Source organism: Sclerotinia sclerotiorum, genomic scaffold (genome assembly GCF_000146945.2).
Source record: "Sclerotinia sclerotiorum 1980 UF-70 scaffold_4 genomic scaffold, whole genome shotgun sequence".
Taxonomy (NCBI): domain Eukaryota; kingdom Fungi; phylum Ascomycota; class Leotiomycetes; order Helotiales; family Sclerotiniaceae; genus Sclerotinia; species Sclerotinia sclerotiorum.
Genome location: NW_001820832.1, coordinates 1827202 through 1851718, shown reverse-complemented (window position 1 = coordinate 1851718; position 24517 = coordinate 1827202). Strand labels below are relative to the sequence as shown.

The 24517-nt window shown below is 42.8% G+C and overlaps 10 protein-coding genes and 1 pseudogene across 11 annotated transcripts; 5 read left to right on the top strand and 6 right to left on the bottom strand.

Moving 5' to 3' along the window:
* Window positions 1-4008: 4008 nt before the first annotated feature.
* Window positions 4009-4153, bottom strand: SS1G_14637 (annotated as a pseudogene). Its single transcript has one exon. The product of its transcript is annotated as a tRNA-OTHER (tRNA).
* A 1156-nt stretch (window positions 4154-5309) lies between these two features.
* On the bottom strand, window positions 5310-6930 carry SS1G_03800 (hypothetical protein; the record flags this gene model as incomplete). Its single annotated transcript, XM_001595661.1, has 2 exons — window positions 5310-6682; window positions 6738-6930. 2 exons carry the CDS (start codon window positions 6928-6930, stop codon window positions 5310-5312), a joined length of 1566 nt encoding a protein of 521 aa, XP_001595711.1.
* A 1100-nt stretch (window positions 6931-8030) lies between these two features.
* SS1G_03799 (hypothetical protein) lies at window positions 8031-9982 on the bottom strand (the record flags this gene model as incomplete). Its single annotated transcript, XM_001595660.1, has 2 exons — window positions 8031-9537; window positions 9591-9982. The coding sequence occupies 2 exons, from the start codon at window positions 9980-9982 to the stop codon at window positions 8031-8033; spliced, it is 1899 nt and encodes a 632-aa protein (XP_001595710.1).
* Window positions 9983-10233: 251 nt separating this feature from the next.
* SS1G_03798 (mitochondrial 54S ribosomal protein MRPL1) lies at window positions 10234-11209 on the top strand (the record flags this gene model as incomplete). Its single annotated transcript, XM_001595659.1, has 2 exons — window positions 10234-10493; window positions 10546-11209. 2 exons carry the CDS (start codon window positions 10234-10236, stop codon window positions 11207-11209), a joined length of 924 nt encoding a protein of 307 aa, XP_001595709.1.
* Window positions 11210-11674: 465 nt separating this feature from the next.
* SS1G_03797 (hypothetical protein) lies at window positions 11675-12186 on the bottom strand (the record flags this gene model as incomplete). Its single annotated transcript, XM_001595658.1, has 2 exons — window positions 11675-11716; window positions 11788-12186. 2 exons carry the CDS (start codon window positions 12184-12186, stop codon window positions 11675-11677), a joined length of 441 nt encoding a protein of 146 aa, XP_001595708.1.
* A 935-nt stretch (window positions 12187-13121) lies between these two features.
* Window positions 13122-14663, top strand: SS1G_03796 (hypothetical protein; the record flags this gene model as incomplete). The annotated part of the gene is made up of 1 exon (XM_001595657.1): window positions 13122-14663. The coding sequence occupies one exon, from the start codon at window positions 13122-13124 to the stop codon at window positions 14661-14663; it is 1542 nt and encodes a 513-aa protein (XP_001595707.1).
* Window positions 14664-15341: 678 nt separating this feature from the next.
* Window positions 15342-16536, top strand: SS1G_03795 (hypothetical protein; the record flags this gene model as incomplete). The annotated part of the gene is made up of 4 exons (XM_001595656.1): window positions 15342-15444; window positions 15501-15717; window positions 15782-15922; window positions 15978-16536. 4 exons carry the CDS (start codon window positions 15342-15344, stop codon window positions 16534-16536), a joined length of 1020 nt encoding a protein of 339 aa, XP_001595706.1.
* A 106-nt stretch (window positions 16537-16642) lies between these two features.
* Window positions 16643-17864, bottom strand: SS1G_03794 (hypothetical protein; the record flags this gene model as incomplete). Its single annotated transcript, XM_001595655.1, has 3 exons — window positions 16643-17104; window positions 17249-17765; window positions 17836-17864. The coding sequence occupies 3 exons, from the start codon at window positions 17862-17864 to the stop codon at window positions 16643-16645; spliced, it is 1008 nt and encodes a 335-aa protein (XP_001595705.1).
* Window positions 17865-20493: 2629 nt separating this feature from the next.
* On the top strand, window positions 20494-21758 carry SS1G_03793 (hypothetical protein; the record flags this gene model as incomplete). Its single annotated transcript, XM_001595654.1, has 2 exons — window positions 20494-20554; window positions 20605-21758. The coding sequence occupies 2 exons, from the start codon at window positions 20494-20496 to the stop codon at window positions 21756-21758; spliced, it is 1215 nt and encodes a 404-aa protein (XP_001595704.1).
* Window positions 21759-22077: 319 nt separating this feature from the next.
* On the bottom strand, window positions 22078-22326 carry SS1G_03792 (predicted protein; the record flags this gene model as incomplete). Its single annotated transcript, XM_001595653.1, has 1 exon — window positions 22078-22326. One exon carries the CDS (start codon window positions 22324-22326, stop codon window positions 22078-22080), a length of 249 nt encoding a protein of 82 aa, XP_001595703.1.
* Window positions 22327-23599: 1273 nt separating this feature from the next.
* Window positions 23600-24447, top strand: SS1G_03791 (predicted protein; the record flags this gene model as incomplete). The annotated part of the gene is made up of 3 exons (XM_001595652.1): window positions 23600-23622; window positions 23811-23838; window positions 24319-24447. The coding sequence occupies 3 exons, from the start codon at window positions 23600-23602 to the stop codon at window positions 24445-24447; spliced, it is 180 nt and encodes a 59-aa protein (XP_001595702.1).
* Window positions 24448-24517: the final 70 nt, after the last annotated feature.

The window sequence follows — 24517 nt, the reverse complement described above, 5'->3', positions numbered from 1 at the left end:
AGAGGAAATGCACGACTCGTATGGACGCGATTATGACAAGAAAGAAAACGAGACGAGAATTGGTACCGTGTGGTTTTAATCCATGGCCAGTAAGGCAAATTTGAGGATTAAGTTGAGGGAATGGCCGATCTGGGGAAGCGAGAAGGTGAGAATTATTTGTTTAAATAGCTCAACTGATTGTTTGTTTTAAACTGGGACACAGCTTTCTCATTCAACTGGAAACGCCGTTGCTGAAGGGCTACCCTAAACTCGTCGGCATCTATCCCCATGTTGCGGGCCTCTCCTGCAGTGGGCTCCTTGTACCCTCCCATTAAAATATCATCCCCGCAAAGAGAATATCGTTAAAAAGGTCTTTGAGGAGTAGGTCCGGGTTAAAAAGGGGAGGTTCCGACCCAGCTCGGCGGCACGCGCCCACTACCTTGAATCCGGAGCGTCACCCCTCTGCTCCGTATGCTCTACGAATTTATCCCAAATATGTCCAACCAGCTGTATGATAGTGGTTTAAGATATAAGGAGCCGAAGAAACGCCCGTATAAATAGCTAGCTCAGTGGGTTCTGGTGCTCAAAGACCGGAATTGCTAGATGGCAGAACGGATACTATTCGTCCCACGATCCCGCTGGCGTCATTTCCCATTCATAACCCATTCTGGTTGTCTATTTAGTAGGACTCGTATTATATTTGTGAGTGGGAAATAATAGATAGGGAACTAGTGTTTATTAAAGTATAAACTGGAGATGCCGGTGCGTAAAATCGATTGATTTAGACAGATATTCGGTTTTGCGTGATTAACAGAGCTCAATTACAACAGATTTACGGGGAAATACTAATAGCATATAAAGTTCTCTTCAGATCTACAAGCCGCGTACCCGCATGACTAGAGCGCTTTTTTGCTCACGATCGAGGCTCATGAACATGGATCCTCCTCCTGCCTTAGCTAATCAGGCTTCATTAATATGGGCTGTCTGTTCTAGCTTTATTGTTTCAAGACTGTGAGTCCCTTTTATTTTCAGTGCAATTGGCTAAATTACTGTCTTCTGACAACTTTCCTAGTTCATTCTATGCTCTAGAAATCTTTTTGTAAGTCTTAGTTGCTAAATGCCATTGAGAGGTCTCATATTACGCGACGGGGAAACAACTCCACTTTTTGTTTTTTTCTTGAGTAAGTTTGAGCTCCCCTCACCAATTTTGGAACACCTCAACACTTTCATATATTCTTGTCAAAGCAGTTAGTCAATAACTGAATACAAAATTCTAGTCAACTTCACCTTTTCTTTTCTTGAGTACTACCAAAAGACATTTTCACAAATAATCAAATGTTAATATTATGAGGACGGATAGTTGGGTTGCTTATACGTATTGCAGATTATGACAGTGTAAGCGAAAGTCATTGAATGAGCTTGTAACATTAGGGTTCGATGGATGAGAAATTGGGCATAGGCTTTCCGGAATATAACCGTAACTTTATCGTATCTTCAGAAAGTGCGATATTACTGTCATAACAGTAGAATTAAACTAATAAGCAGGCGCAGTTATCCTTGATTGATTTTTATACAAAGGAGATGCAGTGGAGTGACGTGAATGACAGAAATCGACAAAATATTGCCAATTCTGGGGCATGAGAGTTAGATAAATCCACCCAAGTCTTATGTCGGGAGCTTCCAGAACCATCTCTGTCTCCATCGAGGGTATAAGTCTACCCATACCACCGAATATCCTTTTATTCATCAATCAAGCAGATTTTCGAAAGTAACACAGCGCAACTGGGATGAAATTACACATCAGCGCTTGAGGTGGGTTTTCCATAATACAGCTTGCCAGACAGAATATTTTACGAGATGCTAGTTCTAGCCTCACTAATTCCGGATATTCATCTTCCTTGCCTGAATTTTGTATTGTTTGTGTACTCTTTTCATCTAAGGAGCATGAGAGCAGAAGCTCTCCTTCGCGCTACGGTAGTATACTCACTCTAAAGATCTTATATTAAGCGAGACGAAGCTTAAGCTTAAGCTTAAGTATATATGGGCCTTTGCTTCTAGATTCTCTGCCTCTTGTATCTTGTGTTTTGTAGCAGTCGATCCAAATACCCGATTAGCACAAAGAAAAAATATAATTACATTGTTCTCGAAGCGTCCAAAGAGGACATGGGAGACAAAGAATTGAGGTATCTTTGGCTCATTGCATCTAGTTGATCTTCGATATCAAAATCGCTCGCAGAAGGAAATCCCCCAACTTCATTCCTCGAGAAGCAATGATTCACTGTGAGTCCTGCAAGCATTAATTACTATTCCAGAATCATATCATTGGCATCGATAAAAAGAACCAACAGGTTAGCAGGTAAATGATTCGTCCTTAAGACATCGCATACGGGTTTGGATAGCACCACTTGATGCATGCACACCTAAACCTCATACTGGCAATATTTGAGCCCCATCGTAAGTGCGGAAGTATGAATTCTCGATCTTCTTGAGTTACAGTAGAAATAGTTCAGAATTTCCAGAAAGAATTGATGGGATTCATCTGAAGAGCCATGCACCATGGAATGATGTTTGTCGCGCAAAGTTATAAGAACTGGAAGATTCACCCTAAGTGAGAATGGGGGTGAATCTTGCTTTGCTGAATTCAATTGATAGTGGTAATGGATGGCGTGACCAGTAGAGCTTAAAGATTAAAGTTGGGCGCAACAGAAGAATGGATGGTGATGGTTCGAGGTTTAAGGCACCAAATGCTCAACCAAAACCACAAATTACACCATCATGGCCAGAAATTGGCCGTAGATAAGATCAAAACGGTATTCAAATCGCTCGAAAACTGTACTGTATACTTTAATGATTATTTCTTGCATAAGAGGTAACGATGAAGTCAAAAATACCCAGAAGCCATCAGGAACAAGAAAGCATTTTTCCAGCTCAAGCATTATGCTTGCCATCATCAAATATGTATACACGAGAGGTATTCTGCCTACATAATCTCCAAATACACACGTGCCTACAGCCAACGAGTTGTAGCCTTGCATGGTGCATATGATCAAGCCTTCTGATCAGCCTGTGTGCTTTGGCTCCTCGATTGATTCCCGTTCCTCGTAAGGTCTTGGTCGAGCGCAAGGAATATTCTTTTTCGTCTTTTTTATATTTTTGAAGCTCATTTCACTGCTGTATGTGTGGATTTGTTGATTAGTATTTTGTTTTTGTCGCGTTGCTGCTTTTGATGCTTTTGATATTGTGGATTAAGCGAGGATGGTGAGGTGAGTGAATGTAGTGAGGTGAATTGTTGAGGGGAATTACCGAGATCTCTTGGACTACCTATGCTCTTAAGCTACTCAGTGCTTATATGGTAGCTTTGCTACTAAGGTCGAGGTGAGGAAATGCATGGAAGGTGTTTTTCATACATTCTTTATGTTTTGCTAGGTACATTGCTTTGATGCCCTTTCTAGACAGAGAAACATTTGGTAGGCAGTCATATCGCTAAGCTAATAAGTTAGCTACATTGTAACATTAGTTAAGTAGAGTCATGATCATAATGTAGAAGAAGAGGCTTTTGCTCGTAGGTGTGACAAAAAAAAGAAACTTCAAGTTCAACTTTTTTGAAGTAAGACGAATTGAACTTTCATCCGACACGCTCACGGTAGGACGTATTAAGGCTAAAGAGCCGAGACCTATGAAGCGCTGAAAGAGCCTTGTGTCTTTCACACTCCGAGATACATGTACTACCACCAGATTACCTTTCGATATTCATTCATTTGATGAGTGCAATATTCTTATGAAGTTTTTTATTGTGATTTTTGGGCAATATTTAGATATCTGGAAGGAACTGGAGTGGATTGTGGGTTAGGATGAAAAGAGCATTGAAACTGCCAAGCAGGAATGAAGAAACAAAGGGGGATTGTAAGTGAAACCTAACACAACCTCCCTCCCATCCCACACTTCGACTTCCCCCCCCCCCCCAAAAACCATACTTTCCCACAAACTCAGAAACAAAAATAACCAGAACCCTACTCAACAAAAAAACAACGGAGATGATGAGAATCGAACTCATGTCTCGTACATTCTAAGAAGTTGATATCTGCCATCGATCGACGACGTTTCCTTCGAGTGACAAGTTCGAACGAGGTGATATGCTCTAAATGTGCATGTTCTACTACTGAACTACATCTCCTGTTTTGTTGTGTTTAGAGAGTGTTTTTCAGGAGTTATGCTTTGTGGAGTTGCTGATTCGGGTTTCTTGTGTAGTGTGGTTGTAACATGGTTATTTGGGTTGGTCACACAGTGAGCCTGAGGCTTGTGAGACGGAAAGGGAGTGTTGAGGTTGGACGAGGGAAGAAAAGTAGTAGACGAAAGAGAGAATCTGGAATGCAATGATTAGTTTGTGTAAATTGGCAGTGGATCGTGTTACGGCTCTAGCCCCTGATGTCAACTCAACAGCTTTTGCCCTTCAAAAGCGGTTATCCCCTCACTTCCACTCCAGCAAGAGGTAGTGAGGTTCGAACTCATGGATCCCACAATCATGGTAGGAAATTCCAGTTCTAGTCCGAAGAACCCTTTAAAAGTCAACAGTACCGCTCATTCCTATCTCCTTTTAATTTTACATGATCAACTGGAGACACAGAAAGAGATTGATCAAACCTTGACGCACGTTTTCTGCAACTAAACTATTAGCCCCACCTCCTCTGTTTATTTTCATAAAATTATCTTTATCAAAAATCAATTGCAAAGACTAAATTCCGCAGTAATTGGTGCGAGCAGTTTGTTCCTGTGTCCGGTTAACCCGAACCAAAAGATATTTGTTTGAGACGAGGACTTTTGAGCACATTTAACCCTTGAGTTGTGCTGGGAATTCAAATATATATTTTTCATCTATGGTAGCGATAAATTCCTGGAAAACTATCTCGAACTGGTAAAGCTTAGAACGATGCTCGTTTTCCTAGCTTACTGCTCCCAAATTAGAATACTTGATATTCCGTGGTGAGATGGGTGGGAAGATTTAAACAGAAGGTATTGCGATGAAGGGGTGGATTTTGTGTAATCTAAAGGATGGCTAGTATTCACAGATTGTTACACTTTAATGGGGTACAAAAAGTAATGGTGATTTGAAGGAAGTAATAACAGGTTCTTCTACCGAAACTTAAATAATCATAAAAAGACACTTGTAGATTGATGAAAAAGGCATCGGAAAAATTCTTCGTTTTCGTTTAAACTAGTCGAAATGAAGACAAACATGGATCAATTATATATTTGAGTATCTTTTCATCCTTGTGAACTACTTGTCCTCCCAGTTGAGATAATAACATAACCATCAATGAATCATGCTCGACTCATCTCACCGACGACCGTGCCCCCTTGACCATCTGCGAGCTATCTGACGACCCCAAAATTATTTCCTCCAACTCGACATCCTCACGGCGTTGCTGCAGCTCACTATAGCTTCCATATAAACACGCTCTTTCACTCTTTGCCCTTCGGGTTAACTCAGCCATCGTCTCTGCGCCTCTAAACGTCTGGCCTATCACAAGGCCTCTAGAAAGAACTGCAAGAGAGCTCGACTTCCATGCGGGCGTTCCTCGCATTCTGGTCTGATATATTGTGAGAGCGACGAAAACAGTTGCGGCAATAATGAAAAAACAATGTAGGGATATCCATTCCCATTCGATTTTATAAAAAGTGACTACTTCGTAGTTTATGCCAGCTTGTGCCTTTTGACCGTCGTCGTTAGCACGGATGGAGTTGCTCATGCTTTTTGCAAGAGACGCAAATGTAGCTGGAAGGTCATTGCTCGTGTTGAAAGCTTGCATAGAGCTGGGTTTGTATTGGAGATTACCATCAGACATGATGTAACCATTTAATCTTGCTTGTTGAGTTGCAGTAACATTGTGGGTTATGTTGATGCTTGTAGAAAACAAATCGCTGACATAACTACTAATGCTGTTGACAGCAGTCTGTGAGACATTGTACTTTCCGCCCAGAGAAAGATCGGATCGAGGCGCGGCGGACAATTTATTGTTGAACTCTAGACTCGAAACAATGGATGAATTAAGAACAGCAGCCCATCTCGAGCTTGTGACCTGCCATGAATCCGGATCTCGCGTTGCACTCGTTACTTCAGAAACTTCTTCAGATAGAGTTCCCGACAAGACAGACGAATTATAACTATTGACACAATAGTATAAGCCACATTCTCGTGCCTCCAGAGGTAGATTCGGCCAGACAGCTGACGTATTTTGTGGAGGATGTACTTTGAGAAAGGTCACAGCCCAGATCAAAGTATCAACATCTTGTAGCGACACCGTCTCGCTAACATTGCCTGTCCCATATGTCGTCATGAAAATACCGCCGGGAAGTTTGAGAGATACATATTTATCGGTGTAATTCCAGCCATCAAAACCATCAATAAAAAGGCCGTTGGGAAGTCGGAATGCAGTACCCATTTCTAATATTCCAACACCGTTATCAGTTTGTAGGTCTGTGTAGAGAACATTGTAATCTCTGTATTCAACTACTTTATCGCTGAGGTCGTTGCAGACAGAACAAACCGAGAGGGATTCAAACGCATCCCAGGTACAATTTCCTGATGCGCACTTGTGAGGAAGTTGCTGAGTGGTCATTTCAATAGGCTGCGTAAGACCGTATAGAACAGCGGCCTGCATGGTAAAATCAGCGTCCACAAACGCCTGCGCTATGGGTGGATCACCTGCTCCAGGTCAGCGGATTGAGGCTCATATTTGGCTTCGCGGGGATCGACTTACTTGACACCATGGTAAGTTGAGTATTGAATAGTCGACCCCTGGAATAACGATCTGATCTGGGGACACTGGGCATTTCTCCAATCTCGCGAGGGACAGAACGTTGCTGATATTGAACGAGCTGTTGTGTAAAAGGGTCGACTGCCAAAGCAAGTACAGTGGTGACAGCACCAATGCGTATTATGAGTCTATCCATGTGAGTATGGCTTTTCTATTGAGTACGTGACAAGGAAGTTCTCACTCCCGATTTCTCCTCCATAGCAGTTTGAAACTTCCCAATGGCCCGCGACTTGCCGCGTCAATCTTATCAAACTCTATCAGATAATTTTTCTGTTCTGAGAAGTGAAGCCATTTCCACTGACTGGTAGATTCAGCAATGGAATACAAAACAAGAACTTTAGCAGCAGTTGAAAGAATAGACACCAAGGCGTTGAGTGTGATGCCATGCCAGCGAAAAATGGTTTTACCATCGAAAGCATAAAGGAGTGCAGCGAGAGCTATAAAACATAATGTTCCTGTAGCAAGTGAAGCTAGCTCGCGTTTCCACACACGGAAGTTCCAAAAGAGCTCTTGCGACATCGAATCGAAAAATATACTGTTTCGAAAACAAAAGACTTTACACAAAAGAAAATTTGAGGAATGGATTCGTTAAATAATGCACTGCAGTGGGGGCAACTGCGCCTGCCGTGCTTATATAGAGCATCACTTCTCGCGGTGAATGATGGGGTGGTTGAGACGGATCCTACTATCGAGAACTCTTGGCATGAAGCTGACGTCCTTGTAAAACATACCGCTGGCAGAGATCTTTGCTTTATTAGCTGCTTCATCTACCTGCGAGCAATATCCCACTATCATCTATTGGACATGTGGTGTCAAGGCTCCTGAGCAATCCACCAACAAAATCTGCTACGGCAAATGAAATGCAATCCTGTAAGAGATCTGCAATCATGATTGAGCATCTTGTACGTACATTTTGTTTTGTGTTGTGTGGTGCAGAAGTCTGTTTGAGACCCGCATAGGCTTATATAATAAATCGCTTTTTAACCTTAATTAATCTTAAATATAGATCAGCCTCACAAATCTAGGTTGGCAGCGACTCTTTTGTAGACATGCTAAAAATAAACTTCAAGGCGAAAAGATCATAGTATTTCATGAAAACATGAAAAATGGTAAAAATGGAGGTAGTTCTAAAATGTCTAACATTTCATTCATTCATTCATTTATTCCATAGTACTTCTAACCGCCAATCTTTTGATATCATTTCGTCATTTCCTCCATTTGCATCGTTTCAGAACCTCATTTCGATTTTCCAGTAGGGATACCAAACATCACCGCTGGCTTTCCATCCTTAGCCGCTTTGTCAACCCTGAAATATCCCTTTCTCTCCAATTGAATAATGTCATCCTCCTTGAGATCAGCCACGTTGCTGTCACATAATTGGTCCGTCTTATGGGCAGAATCCGGGGTAAGGAAATCCTCCCAATTGTCATCTTCCTCCAATTTATCTTTGGTGATCATGTAGTCGAACTCGTAAACTTCAGCTGGAATGAGAGTTTGGTCAGAGGATAACCAAGTGACTTTCTTTTCGGTTTTCTTAACATCACCCTCTAAGTGCAACTCCAGCTCAATATCTGTGATTGGGCCAGAGCCATTAATTTTGCGTACAAATGCATTACCCCAGTTCATGAGAGTAATTTCTTCGCCTTCCTTAAACAGCTTGACATCCTCTTGGTCAAGAATGAGATTCTTGCTGTAGGTAACTTTCTTCATGCCAACCTGCGGGTTTTTGCCATGCTTAGGCTTGTCTTCGGTATATGGTGTCTCAGGACCATTTGTGACAACAGCCTTTACCTGATCCTTGATGTCAACACCTGTATGCCTTGGCGCAATTGGGTCGATCTCCTTCTTGTTTGAAGCCCAGAAATTGGTCCAGTCCATGGTTACAATATTTCGACTTGGTCCCTGCTTCAAGATAAAATCTCTCAAAGCAGGAATGGTCATACCTCTTCGTCGAACACCACGGATTGTTGGCATACGAGGATCATCCCAGCCCCAAACTCTTCCAGCATCAACCATCTTGGCCAATTTACGTTTTGAGAGGAAGACGCGAACGAAGTTCATACGAGCAAACTCCCACATATGCACTGGAGTGAGGTTTAACTTGGTGATGAACCATTGATATTGGGGGTTTCTGTCGTTGTATTCCGTTGTTCTCAATGCGTGTGTAACTCCTTCGAGTGAATCCACAATTGGGCATGCGAAATCGTAGGTAGGATACATCTTCCATGTAGTTCCAGTGCGGTGATGAGGTAATGGCCCGCCGGTCTCGGGATCGTCATTGGGGCATCTGTAGATGACAGGATCGCGCATTGCCTTATTTGGGTTGTCCACAGACATCTTTGCTCGGATACAGAATTTCTTTCCTGCTTCCGTGCCATTCTTCATCTCCTCAAATATGGCGAGATTCTCCTCAACACTCTTGTCTCTGTTCTTACTCGCAATACCATCCATTCGCTGTTCTCTCATAGTCTGTTGATCTGTGTCATCTGCATAAGCGTCGCCCTGTTTGATAATTTTCAGACCATATTGATATAACTCCTCAAAGTAATCACTAGTATGGCTCTTCTTATCCGGCTTGACACCCATAAGTGCCAAATCCTCGATAATTGAATCTTGGAATTCTTGTTTTTCTTTCGAAGGGTTCGTGTCGTCGAATCGCAGGAGAAGTGTGCCTTTGTAGAGCTCGTGTGCGAAATAATCATTGAGAAGTGCGGCTTTTGCGTGTCCAATATGAAGATATCCACTAAAGAAAATTAGTAACATAACTTTGAGGTCTATAGAGCGCGGTGAGCATACGATGGCTCTGGTGGAAATCTAGTCACAACTCCTTTCTCAGTATTAGGTAAAGCTATGTTGTAGCTTGCTCCCGCCTTGCTAGCAGCTGTCTTCTTTGCCTTCTCCGCCTCATCCTTAAGCTTGATCTCCTCTTGGATTTCTGGATGTGTTTGCTCAATGAATTGATACCATCTGATAAGATTGACAGAGGCCCCCTTCTTTATGAAAGCAGCAGCAACTCTGTTTGTTCGAAGTGTGATCCATATTTTTGAGTCCAATTCCGTGATTGAGTACCCGTCAACATAGGAACGAAGGGTAAGATGCTTGTCCAAAGCGAGTAAATGTGGCTCGATAGCTTTGAAGTCTAGCGGAGCTAGATTCGTCGCTAGCTGTGATAATTCCTCGGTCTTCATTTTGTCAATATGGAGCAGTAAATTGTTTGGTCAAGTCTTGAGATAAATTCTGAGGATAGTGGGGAGTTTGTTGACTCAGGGCGGGGTGGTCCGGAAAAGGGTTCGACCGAGCACCGAGCGGAAGCTAATTTTTATGAATTGGCGCTAGTGATGGTGGATGATCTCGAATTACAAGCTGTTTTATCAAAAATTGAAAGTTTCTAGGCCTTGATCAATACAATATGGCAGCTCCAGGATTATGCCTCGCTCAGATGAGCAGGCTGTCTCTGTCTACAGCCCGACAAACCCTACTCCACACCCCAAAAGCCTCGATACCAATAGTCCAAGTCCGACACAAGGGCTTCAAAGAGAGGATTCTTTCCAAGAAGGAGAAGGCGGGCGTTCTCACCGGACCAACTAAGTCATTTTCGAAAAAGAAGACTACTGAAAAGAAGAAGAAGAAGCCGAGGACTACATATCGACAATATGATCCAAAAGATGCAGAAACATTCACATTGTGTGATGCCATGCGGTTAGTCCAGCCTTTCGCGTTCAATCGACAGGTTAACTCATGCAGTGTGTAGATATTTAAGAGCATTCGAGGTTGGAAGACCCCCTACTTCTTCTAAATACGAGATGCACCTGAAGTTGAAATCACTCAAGAACGGTCCGGTTGTACGAAATCGATTACGACTTCCACACCCAGTCAAAACCGATTTGAGGATATGCGTCATTTGCCCTCCAGATTCGAAATATGCGGAATCGGCAAAAGCGGCAGGAGCAACATTAGTCGGAGAAGAGGAAATTTTTGAAGCTGTGAAGGATGGCCGAATCGAGTTCGACCGATGTATCTGTCAAACGGATTCTCTGGCGAAAATGAACAAAGCTGGTTTAGGTAGAGTTTTGGGTCCTCGAGGACTTATGCCGAGCGCGAAGACGGGTACCGTTGTGAAAGACCCTAGTTTGGTTTTGAAGGATTTGATTGGAGGTGCTGAATATCGAGAACGTTTGGGTGTTGTAAGAATGGCAGTTGGCCAACTCGGTTTCACGCCAGAGGAAATGCAGCGAAATGTTAAGGCATTTATCGAGGCTGTGAAGAAGGACATGGCACAACTGAGTGACAAGATCAATAAAGAGCTGGTAGAGGTGGTTTTGAGCTCCACCAATGGTCCTGGATTCATTCTTAGCGGGGAGTTCAGAGATCTCAACTCGAGTCTGACCCCTCGAGATTTATCGACTTCATCATAACATCACATATCATGACATGCACATTTGTACTTTAACTGTATAATGAAGACTCATTCCATTAGCTGGGTATATTCCTATAAACTCCTGAAGCTACAAAATACATCATTCAATTGTTATGTGGATTTAACGCCTCTCAATATCTTGACCGCTTCATCGCCAGCTCCCAAATCACGGTATATGCCCATGATTTTGACCAATCGCGGTCTGCCTTCTTCTGTTAGAGACATTGCATGCTTTAAAGCAGTATTTAAATCCAGAATAATGGTGTTTTTCAGCCGCAATAATCGAGGTTGCTGGGCTGCAATGAAGGGATGATCTAACCCAACTGTGGTTGACAAATGCTCAATGTTACGATAGTCTAGCACAAGTCTTTGTAGCTTCCTCGTACTTGTTCCGTTGACAAGTCCATCAATAGCCAATCCGTCCTCATCCTCATCCTCATCTTCATCTTCACTCCAAGAATCTTCAAGCCCGTTTGGTGACCGACCGAGCGACGCAACCATTAACCTATCCTCCAACTCTTCAAGTCGTGAATCAACCTCGAGCAATTTTCTTCCCAAAGCTATGTCCTTACTAACACTTTTCTTCTCGCCAAGAAGACCTTCAACTTCCAATTTCCTTTCTCTGACCTTCCCTCTCACATCCTCAACGCCTCTTTTAAAACTTAACAGCCCCACCCTAACATCTTCAACCTTCTCTTCTCCACCCTTAAGGTCCGAGCCCAAGCTCAGAAATTGTTCATAATTGGTATTCACCAGATCCAATAGTTCTTTTGAGAGAGCCTGTGAACGCTCGCGAAGATCGGAACGTAAATCCTCGAGGGTCTGGTGACGATCTGATAAAGTCGATAGATAAGTCGGTGCATCGAAAGTTGGAGCCAGAAAATCGCTTCGGGGAAGTGCTTCGGGATATGGGAGATTGTCCTCATCGTCTGAGGAAACATCACCCGATCCTCCACCAAAATAGAATTTACTCATATTTGATGACTGAAAGAGATTTTCGAATCAATAGAATGAGAAACAGGACAGAACCACTGCTGAACACGGTTTTTCTTATGTAAGCTTCGATATCTCCTTTTGGAATTCTGTCCTTTCCCTTTGGTATTTTTGTAGTTGTTACTGCCGTGTTCATACACCCTCCCTAAGCCGTTCCTTCGGAACAACTCTTCCTTAAGGCTGGTCAGGCATTCACGAGTAGAATGTCGGTCGGAAGTTACATAACAGGACCCAGACAACGAACGCAAGCTCTGGTCAATCAAGCCCAAATCCTAGGACAACAACCGAGGGTAGGAAAAATCGTTGATGAAAGATCCTTCCTTTTATCTCTTGGCGTGAAGGAATTTTAAGTGTGATGGAGGTTATGATTGGATATCTCCCTTCAATTGACAATTCAAAATATATGTCAGGTTAGAGAGAGTTGAGAAGAGGTTAGGAGGGCAATCAACAATTCACCTGATGCCTGCAAAATAGGACATCGGAAATCAACAGAGCCGATTTTCGGAAAGTAAGCGTGCGTCAACTCTTACAATGATGACACTAGTTTTCACGCTAATTTTTATCAATCTAATCTTTTTGATCTCTCAGTTCCTCCCTTCCCCCCTCCCTTTCTCTTTCTAATCTGATTTCACAAACACACCTCATTCGTCCTTTTTCTGGTAACAATTGCTTGATATTTGCCACAAAGTTCCTCAGGATTATCATTTTACATTTGATGAGTAACGACTTCAATTCTTCCCATCTTCCCTAGCAACAGAGTCAATTACATCCAAGTACATTTTTCATAAAGGGATTTGTTTGTGTGTCAAGTTCAAAAAAGGTCGGGTCTCAGAGCGTTTACTTCATATCTCGTGATCTTCCGTTCCTGCGGTGGTTGAAAGAAAATTCGCCAATCGGTTATTCATTGACCCGGAGCCATGGCTTCACCCACTGTATCAACACCATCATCGGCTAGTTCACCAGCAGCTCTTGCGCCCGCTCCTCCAGTTCTCGCCATCAAAACCCAAAATTTATCAATTATGAGCGCCATGGCGTCAGCATCCGGGGCTTCTACCCCCACTATCATGACAACGAAGGAATGGGTTATTCCGCCACGACCGAAGCCTGGACGAAAGCCTGCAACTGACACCCCACCAACAAAGAGGAAGGCTCAAAATAGGGCCGCTCAACGTGCTTTCAGAGAACGACGGGCTGCGCGAGTAGGTGAATTAGAGGAACAGCTTGAAGAGGCAAAGGAAGATCAACAAAGGCGTGAGAATGATATGCGATTGAAAATTACTAGACTTGAGGCAGAGGTTACCCGATTCAATGGCGAACTTCAATCATGGAGATTACGATGCGAGACTCTTGATCGAATTGCAGAATACGAAAAGAGGGAGAAGGAAGCTGCATTCAAGGAACTGGCATATCTCAGAAACGGATTCCAAAGCACAAGCACTGATGCTGTTCCGCTACCACCCCGCAGGAACCGGCAGTCGACGCAAACCTTACCCACTCTGCCACAACAACAACAACAACAACAACAGAGCCCTTTTGTTCTAGAACTTGAGATACCAAGTGAAATCGGATGTGGCGGATGCAAGTCTACAAATGAGTGTGCTTGTGTTGAACAAGTAATTGCTATGTCTACTCAAGGTTGTGGCAATTGCGGCCCTGATACTCATTGCCAGTGCTTAGAGGAATCGCTTAAGGATGCTAGCACGGATTTGAAGAGAGCACATTCTCCTACAATTGATGCTACTTTAGAAAAACGTGCTCGTTTGTCGTCTAGGCCTTCTACTCCTCTCGAGATTGACTTTACTGCCCAGTTCTCAAGACGACAACCAGTCATCCGTGAGCCATCACTTCCACCTCAGATCCTGACACGGCCTGTTGAACCATGTGGTTTCTGTGATCAAGCAACATTTTGCCCATGTGCTGAAAGGGAGCTCGAGAATCGTCTTGCACCTCTACTGAATGAAGTCACACCTCCACCATCAGATACAGATATTGAAAACACACAGGTTAAACTTCCATCTATGCAACCTAATCATATGCATCGTCCAGTCCCTACTGCAACAACTTCCAATTCCTGCGCCAATGGCCCTGGTACTTGCAAACAATGTATGAGTGATCCTAAGGCGGGATTATTCTGTCGATCACTTGCAGCAATGAGAGCTTCTTCAAATTCAGCTCCACCAGATGGATGCTGTGGAGGTAATTCTTCTGGTGGTGGCTGTTGCAAGACAATGGAACCGGCATCTTCATCAGAACCACCCCCAAGTTTATCTGTCGCTGACACCTACAAAACTCTTTCTACCCATAAGAATTTCGATCAAGCTAGTGATGAGTTGAATACGTGGTTGGGTCGTCTTCATGCTACACCGCTCCAACACGCCGGTAGAGCACCCATGGAAGTGGAGGCTGCAAGTGTTATGGGTGTACTTAAACTCTTTGACCGAAGATTTGGGAGAGGTTGAAGACGATGTTAGGTTTTACTGAAGATACCCGATTAATCACGACTCATTAAGATGAATGAGTTCATGTTTTGTTTTCTTGTACATATTTATCAGTCTGTGTATGCATAAGCATCAAACAAAAGCATAAGCGATTTGACATTTTTGGAATTCATAATACCCAGCACAAGCTTGTATGTACATATCTAGCCAGACGTAGCCAATCCAACGTTTCCACATGTAATCCTACAAATGACAGTTAAGAAATATTCATCAAAATATCCACATCTCTTGGCGGTCAATTGCCCTTACCCGGAAAGGCAGGTGACCAACATCCAAAAAGCCGTTCCTGGGGAACTCCGATACCAGTTATCTTTTTCCACCCAAAACCTGCCCCACGTGTGAAGATTTATCGAGAGGGGTCGTTGCACTGCATCATGTTCCTGGCCTGCCTTTCTTTTCTATTGATAAGCTACCATCTTTATTACTTTTGACTTTATACAATACCAGGCCCGGTAAGACTTCCCATTCGGTACTTATATGCATGAGTGATGCGACCGAGGTGAGCTAAAAGTCGACCCAAGTCGGGTCGACTTTTTTTTTGGTTTACTTTAAGTTGAGATCTTGTGGTCGAGATTCTTGTATTTTTCATTTATTTTGCTTCTATTTTTTTGGATCTCGATTTCTCCAAAAGTCGTGAAGATGCAGAATCTTAAAATCACTACCCTTCTCGCCCCTCTATTTCTCCAAGGCGTACAAGCCTCATTATATGGAGAAAGTAGTCTCAACCACACCTGCGAATTGAGTAAGTACTCATTGCCCTTTCACAATCGCATCGACAAGCACCTAACATAAAATAAGAAACACCCTATCTTTCCTGTTCCAAAAATGCCACTCCGGATCTGACTGATTCCTGCTGTACGGAAACATTCGGCGGTCTACTCCTCAGCACCCAGTTTTGGGATACATATACGGGGCGCGAAGCAGAGGGTCAATTGTTACCTCAGAATTCGTGGACATTGCATGGGCTTTGGCCGGATTTTTGTAATGGCTCTTATACGCAGTATTGTGATTTGAGGTTTGTTGTTCCTATGCTGATTTCGAAATTGTGCGGCTGTGGGACTAAAGCTCGAGATATCTAGTCGCCAATATGATCCTGAGCCTTCTCCTAATACCACGACTGGGACGTCGAGCGGTACTCCCGTGCCTCCTTATACCGGAAAACCTATTTCAGATATTATTCAGCAATATGGAAAATATGATCTCCTCGCCTACATGAACAAGTACGTATAATCAGCGCTCTCGCTCCTCCGCGCGAAACTAACCTTCAAAACCTAGATACTGGATCGCGCAATTAACACCCAACTGGCACCTCTGGGCGCACGAATTCTCCAAACACGCCACCTGCTTCTCCACCTTCGATACCCCCTGCTACGGACCCCTCTTTAACCAAACTCCCCACGCAGACCTCATCTCCTTCTACACCACCGCTCTCTCCTACTACTCTACACTGCCCACGCACACTTTCCTCTCTAGACACCACATCGTCCCCTCAAATACAACTACATATACACTATCCGCCTTGCAGTCAGCGTTGAAGAAAGAAACTGGCGCAGTACCATATATTGGATGCTCGGGGCCGAAATTCAATGCTACGGCGGAGGGGAAGGGGAGTTTGGATGATGGTCATACGGTGCTTAATGAGGTGTGGTATTATTTTTATGTGTTGGGTCATGTGCAGGATGGGAGGAAGGTACCGGTGGGTGCGGATGTTAATGGGGGGAGTGTTAGTAGTTGTGCTACTGCGAAGGGGGCGTTGAGGTATTTGGAGCGGAGTGAGGGGTCTGTGAGAGAGGGGAGTGGAAAGTATGGGTTAGAGGGGGTTTTGGGATCGTGATGATATAATGTGATGTGATTTAGGGAGATTGTATATATGTATAGCATAGTATAGGATAGGATAGTATATAAATTAAAATACATAGAGGAATTTTAATTTCACATTCCTAAATATTATTCCCAATCCCAGGTTCAATCCCTTCCAACGCCTCCATAACCTCAGTATAAACCCTCACCTGAGCACTCCTCCCCTCCTCACTCCGTACATACCTACTCGGCTCACTAACCCCACAATCAACCATATACATCCCATGACTTTCCCTCCCCGCCGCCGCCGCAGCAAGCAACGTCCTACTACCCACCTCTGTCGTTCTCGCCAACAACGACTTTCCAATCCACGCAAAAATATTCAAAGGAAATACAGCATGTCGCATTAGTTCAGAGTGGCAAAATCCGGGCGTAAGTGTATTGAGTATTATTTGTGGCTTTTTGGATTTGGAAAGTCGAGGCGCGAGTTCGCGGATCAGTAGGATTTCGAGGAGTTTGGAGACGTTGTAGCGGTCGGGTTGGTGGTTGGGGTTTTTGAGAGCTGGGAGGATGGAGGGGGAGGATTGTTCTTTGAAGAGGGCCTAGAGGGGGTTTGGGGGTTAGATTTCGGGTGTGTTTGTGGGTTGGTTTTATAAGAAGGGTAGGATTTTAGATAACATGGTTATAATTCCTGGCAACTTGAATGTAGAGCATCCCATCGAGGATGAGAAGGGAAGAAATCTTACCTGTTCATGGGCATCACTAGCCACAATCGTCAATCTAGGCACTATATCAAATTTCGCAGCACTCTCCCTCAATTTCGGCAATACCAGTAATGCCATTAAAAAAGTACTCATGACATTAACCGTAACTGTACTTTCCATATCCTCAAATTCCTCATATTTCGGTACTGCCAATCCTGCATTCTCAAGCATTACATCTAACCTATCCAGCTGGTTTACTCTGGCGCAAAATTCTTTGACCGATGCATAGGATGTCAGATCTATCTGCCATACTTCGATAATGGTTTTATGATCTGGGAGAGAGCTTTTGATAGACGCAATTGCAGCTTCGCCTTTGGAAAGACTACGGCAGGCGAGGATTACTCGTGTAGCGTTCAGGCGCACGATGTGTCGAGCGGCTTCGAGACCGAGACCTGTGTTTGCGCCTGTTATGATTACTGTTTGGCCCGCAAACGAGGTATCTGGATATGGAAGATTTTTGAATTGTGATTTTAAGAAGCGGCCGAGGAAATCGGTAGGACTGAGAGGGAGAGACGTTAGGATGTAGAGCTCGAATAAACGAGGAGATGAAGGGGGTTTGTTTAACTTACAGATTGAAATGTCCAAGTAAATTAGGCATAATTAAGATATTCCATGTTAATGACTCTAGCAGATTAGTATATGAGAATGAAGCAAAGGATATATATATAGCAATATTTCGAACACATTTCGATGTTGAAGATCAATCAAATATCCCTCAAGCTATGAAACCATAGTGAAAAGGCTCAAACACATCCTCCTTTAAACGTCAACACCCGTCTGAAGAGAAGGTCCGAGACCCAACTAACTTTCCACGATCCACGTGCAAAAGTAGCTTCACCTCAACCTCACATTATGAAAATTCTAAAAACCGACACTAATTCCCCATTTACACTTCAACCGAACCTCGAGTCGTTTTTTTCCTCATATAAATTGAATTTTTGAGAATGAGACGATTCTATATCTGTCGAAAAATTTGAGTTAGATGAATTTTTCAAAAATGGAAATTTTGCGCGGTTTTTATGAGATGTGCAACAAATGGTTTTGGGTTTGGGGGGTTTTGGTGCGAGGGAGTGTCGGAATTTTGTCGCTTAAGCTAAACATATAAAATTCAAGATGACGACTAATGTAGCAATCAATCATTGATTAAATGGAGTTTGAAGTGGAACTATGCTTCTTTTCTGGTTGTGAATGTATGATATTGGTGTGGAAAGTTCCAACTCCGGTACTGAGGTTGCAAATTGGCAAATTTGCGATGTCAATGATATCTTATACCGTTGCTCATAACGGAAAGAGTGTATTTTTTGCATGAACACCGACTTTAGGAACATGAAAGAGCAATCTGAAGGAGTAGACTAAAAACGGTTGGTTGCCCGCGCGGAATCGTGGAGCAATAGGGGTACATTTTAATGGAAGACTCCCTTCACTGACACCAATATACCCCAACACCAAACCAAGCCAGATCGGACCATTCCAGAAAAAGGGAAAGAATGAGAGGTAAAAGTAGTCCAAGGCACTTCACCAGCAAGCCCAGCGCCATACATCTACTGCGAGTGTATAAATACCCTCCCCCAACCACCGAATGAAGGATTGGAGAGCCCGCTTACATTTGTCATTTTGTCATTACTGCGCACCACTATGCTCACTGGAGTGGCCTCCCCTATTTCTATGCGGATGAGGTCTCGTTTGGGGATTAAATGTTCTACTATATGAGTTGAAAAGAAATTGTGAAGCAGAGCCGACTTTGGTGTTTTGGGGCATGGATGAAAGACTGTCAAAATGATGAAGAGATGGCAGGAGGTTGATATATTGGTATACTTGAAATTGAGTAGTGATTAGCTGGTTGCTTCTACGTTGTGAACTTGTGTTTATGAAGCGTGGCTTCGAGTGGGATAGAGACTTAAGAATTATATTCATGCTCGAGGTAATACGATTGTATTTCTCCTACTGATCATGGTTCGTTGTTTAGGTTCGAATGATACCCCGTTTGTCACTTTGTATGGAGGTTGTGGGATGGGAACAAGTGGATGTGATTTTATGTGATAACTTCATGAAATTGAAGAATGTGAAGATGGAGGTAGCTTGGTTGAAGTGTTTCTTAAAATTTTGTGTCGTTCACTATCATATGCTGGACTCAATGGTAAATGAGTGGAACGGTTAGAGGAGCCTATATTTTGAGGAATAGCTAGTTGTCAGAATCGATGTGGAGGCCTAGGTAATACGATAGAATGTTGATGGGAGATGGCGAGGGGTGGGATTTGAGATCGTAGATAGTAGACGGTAAGGAAATAGAGAAGCTAGGAAGGTCGGGTGCACATGGTCCTGCACGAATAACACAGATGTTAGGAAGTATAGGTCGATGATTTCAAGGTTCTTGTTCCGTATACACACCTCTTTCCAACCTGTGTTTGATTGTACCAGATTCTTTTTGTAGAATCAAATGACAGATTGATTGCTTACTATGGGTGACTTTGTGTGTATTCTTTGTGGAGTGAACATGCATATCTCCAGCTGACACAAATGTCTCGCCCTAGCCCTTTTCATAGGCATCTCCGCATGCATTATGGCTTAACAAGCTTGGGATTTAGTTTGACTGAATCAACAAGTCCCGATTTAGTACATACTGCTAAAGATTTTTGTTATCAGAAGAACTACTCATGGTAAAAGGTTTATAGCACTGCTTTGCGAGTGCCGAAAAGATCTCAGGTCCGTCTAATTTCTAAGCATGATGACCTAGAGTATGATTTAATATTCCTTCAGAGAACCCGTGCCCATTATATTTATCTTCAAAACTCATGAGAATGACATGTCTACTTAGATCTGATAATAGACCAAAAGCTATAAGTAGGTACTGTGCCCAGGAGTGTAGCAATGATGCACCAGAATTGGTTCAACGCGGGATAAGAAATCCTTTTCTTGAGACAGCGCTGTTCATTTAGTTAGCCCAAGGGTCTCCAGATTCCCTTTTCTCATTTTATAAGGCTATGATGTGAATGCGATGATATCTCAAATCTTCGCTGTCTACGGTGTTAGTTTCGTATACAGTCAGCCAAATATTCGAGATGTTGATCAGCCCGAATGAACCTCGGTCCAAAGGTCAAGCATGCACCACCTCAAAGTAGCATCTTAACTTGAAGTACTTATTAGGTACCTATTGAGATATAACAAACATTGCCATCCGAAAAATACAATTTTATTTAAGAATAATACTTTAATTTAGCGCTTTTACTATGACAGGTCCACCACCATTGACAGGAATTCGCGTCCTCGAATTTGCAGGTCTAGCTCCAGGTAGCTACCCCGCACTTACTGTAGCTCTTCCCCTTAACATCAATTCACAGGACCTTTCGCCGGACTTCTTTTGGCAGATTATGGCGCATCAGTCCTTCGTATTGATCGCGCAATTCCCAATCTCACCCATACATCCTCAATTCCTCCTCCTACGGCCGATCTCCTCACTCGACACAAATCCTCTATTGCAGTCGACCTCAAATCATCTGCTGGGATATCCTTCATCAAGTCCCTCGTAGCCCATTGCGATGTGATAATCGATCCATTCCGACCTGGAGTTTTGGAGAAATTGGGACTTTCACCCGATGTTCTTCTACAACTCAATCCACGCCTTATTCTTGCCCGAATGACGGGTTTCCGCCGTGATGGGAAGTATAAAGATATGGCCGGACACGATATAAACTACATAGCAGTATCAGGCGCTTTATCACTTCTCGGACGAAAACATGAAAAACCATTACCACCAGCAAATATACTCGGGGATTTTGCAGGAGGTGGAGCTGCGTTATTCCAAGGCATTTTACTCGCGTTGCTAGCCCGGGAGAAGAGTGGAAAGGGGCAAGTGGTGGAAGCGAATATGGTGGATGGAAGTGCATATCTTGTAAGCTTTCCGAGAATGTTGAGGAAAACTCCCATGTGGAATAAACCGAGAGGAGAAAATACTTTGGACTCGGGAAGTCCGTATTACGATACGTATAAAACGAAGGATGGGAAATATATGGCGGTTGGCGCTTTGGAACCGCAGTTTTTCAAAGAATTGATCAAAGGGTTGGGATTGGAAGGAACTGGTATAGAGAAGACGAGAGAAGATAGAAAGACATGGCCGGAAATGAGGAAAACTTTCACAAGGTTATTCAAGGCGAAAATCAGATCTGAGTGGGAGGCTATTTTCGATGGGACAGATGCTTGTTGTACACCTGTTCTTGATTACGATGAGCTAGAGAATGATCCTTCCAGAGAAGGCGATCAAAGGCCAATGGTGACACTCAGAAAAACGCCATCTCTCGCAATGTCCACAAATAGTAACCAGGACCCGTCGATTGGTCAAGGACCCGGCGTGGAAGGAGGAAGCTACACCGGAAAACCGTTGTATCCTGGAGAAGGTGGAGAAAAAACACTAAATCAATGGCTAGGGTGGAAAAGAGGGGAAAGTTATGATGTCGTAAATGGTGGCTTGATTGGAAAGAAGCATTCGAAATTATAATTCACCATTGTATCTAACCACACCTCGAATACCTCAGACCTTTCATCTATTAGTCCTCCTTCCATTTTCATATCTATAACGCCCCCAAACCCAAATCTATACTCCGAGAATCAGAATCCGAAACCTCAAGCCATCATCGCCTACCAACCCCAAATCAACTCCGTTCCCCTGTCCCCGACGGCCGGTGATCTGCTCCTAACAGATGCAGCAAATTCGTGGCTGGACAAAACTCCAGCTTAAGCTTCGAACGCAGGTACACCTTCGGAAGAAATTAATCAGTGTCACAACATTACGAACCATCACGAAGAAAACTTACAACTCAGATTTTGAAATCATTATCATCTAGCTCAATAAGCATCGATGGACTTGGAGGTGGATTTGGAGGAGGAGATGGCGGATCATCCCTTGACATGTTTGTCGGCGAAACAGATTCGACTTTTGGATGATGATTTACTCGTCGACGAGGTGTTCGAATTTGTAGAGCTCCGAGTGATAAAGCTGGTGGAGCAGCTTTACGCTGACGCTGTCGAAGACGTGAATAGGAAAGATTTGCTGGAGCGACGGCCATCTTTCTTTCTGATCTGAAACAATACACAGGATAATTATATAGGATATAAGGGAAAAGAAAATATGAACCCCAAAAATCAATAATAGCCAAGTCGATTATCTCCCATAAGAAGAAATCGAAATCTAGTGCTCACAAAAAGCAAATCTAGACAAGTCAACCACTTTCGGAGAATTAGCTAGATAGTAGATAGATAGAAAGCTGAAAGACTCTAAAAAGCTCTTGAGTCAAGAATTTCTTCTTTTGCAGGCCCTTTCATCGTACTTAAATAACTATTTCCCTTATTGCTTCGACCTTCTAGATCTATCACAAAATTCCCAAATGTTTCTTCGATACCCGCATATTCCTTCTAACGTGCTTTTTTGTAACACCGATGCTCTGTCTAGACCCTACATACAACAGTACTCCCGACGGCTTTGAAAGCCTCGAGAGGGCAGTGACATTCATTTGGTCTTGGCCTGAGTGTTGTTTTTTTTATCTTCATTTGGATTAGATTGATGGATAGATAGATAAATAGATAACCTTGATACATACAAAGATACGTAGATAGACAGTCGTCACGAAGCCTTCCAACTTTACAGGAACACACACACACAAACAAACAAAAAGATTCACCGCAACCTTTAATTAGCGGCAAACACAATAACGGTTGTTGTTTATGTCGTATTGAATTAAAATAATAACAATAACAATAATAAAATAATAATGAAATTAAAATCAATTCCGTCATTCCGTCATCCCGGGAACGGGGGAACACCTAGTCAAACTTCCAGAAGCAAACATGCGGAAATATGGTAAGATACGACAAATCATTTTTCGCCAATCTCATCGTGGAGGGAACCTACTTTGTGTTACTTTGCTCTACCTTGCGGGAGGAGGAGAAGAAAAAAAACTAGGAAACGATGAAATGAGGGAAGAAGATAGGGGGAGAAGAAGAAAAATTCGATATCGGAAGAGTAAAGTAAGTTTACAATTAGTAGATAAGTAAATAAAAAGTAATTAAATCGTCACTCTAATCGTATATATGTATAGGTAGGTATCTAATGTTTCATCACTTGTTGTATACTCACTCTTACTCTAGTATAGATGATACTGTATAGGTACCTATCTACACAAACATTTTACAAGCAGAAACATTAACCTTAATCTATGAAATAATCGCTTATCTGCTCCTCTCCATCTCCATCTCCGGCACATTTGTACCCCTGAATCCCTGATATATTTACTTCCTTTACTTCTACTCTTCGACATTCCTTTACCTTCACTTCACATCGTCATGCCTCACCTCATTCCATCATTGTAAGATCTTACAAACATTCATACATATACGGATATATACATACCTACCAAAAGTATAGATATATGCATACCCGGCAAACCAGCAGCGCGGTACTCTAGGTTTAGAATTACTTCAGTTACTTCAATCACTACTTTAACATCCAAAAAGCATTTCTTCTCTACTCTATTCTATTCTATTATATCCCCAGGAGCCGGATAGGAGTCCGATCACGAGAGGTAGGTCGTTAAGTATACCTACACTCCTATATCTCCTCTCTCTCTTATTCTACCCAAAACATACTTCCTCACACTTTTGCTTTCCCATCCCATCCCATCCCCCGGCCTCTGCATCTCCTACTCCCTATTAATAAAGAAAGGAAAAAAAAAAAAACAAATCATAAAAAAGAACCAGATAGAAACAAAGCCCTAACCCTATAAATCCAAATCCAAATCCAAATCCAAACCTCAAAACCCAAACCCAAACCCTAACCCGAATCCAAATGCAAAAAGATATCCCTATCCCCACATACCACAAGATCTTAAAACAAACCCGATCGATCTAAGGTTACACAATCACTTAGCATGGGCACAAAGAATGATCTAACTCTTTAAATTGCAAATTCCAAATATCCAAGCTCAAATAAGTCTAGAGTCCATGCACCTCATTTCATTTCATTTCATTCCCTACCCCTATAGTACTAATAAGCCCTTTTCTAGCTTTTTAATAAGTGTATGAAAAAGGGAAAGAGTTATAAGATAAGGCAAGACAAGACGAGGCAATACAAGGCAAAGGAAGACGATACAGGACAGGACAAGGCAAACATTTTCTTCGAGAAAGCCGATTAGGTTGTATACATATACACACATATAGATCCGCATATACCTACCTAAAAACAATACCTACCTACAAAACAAT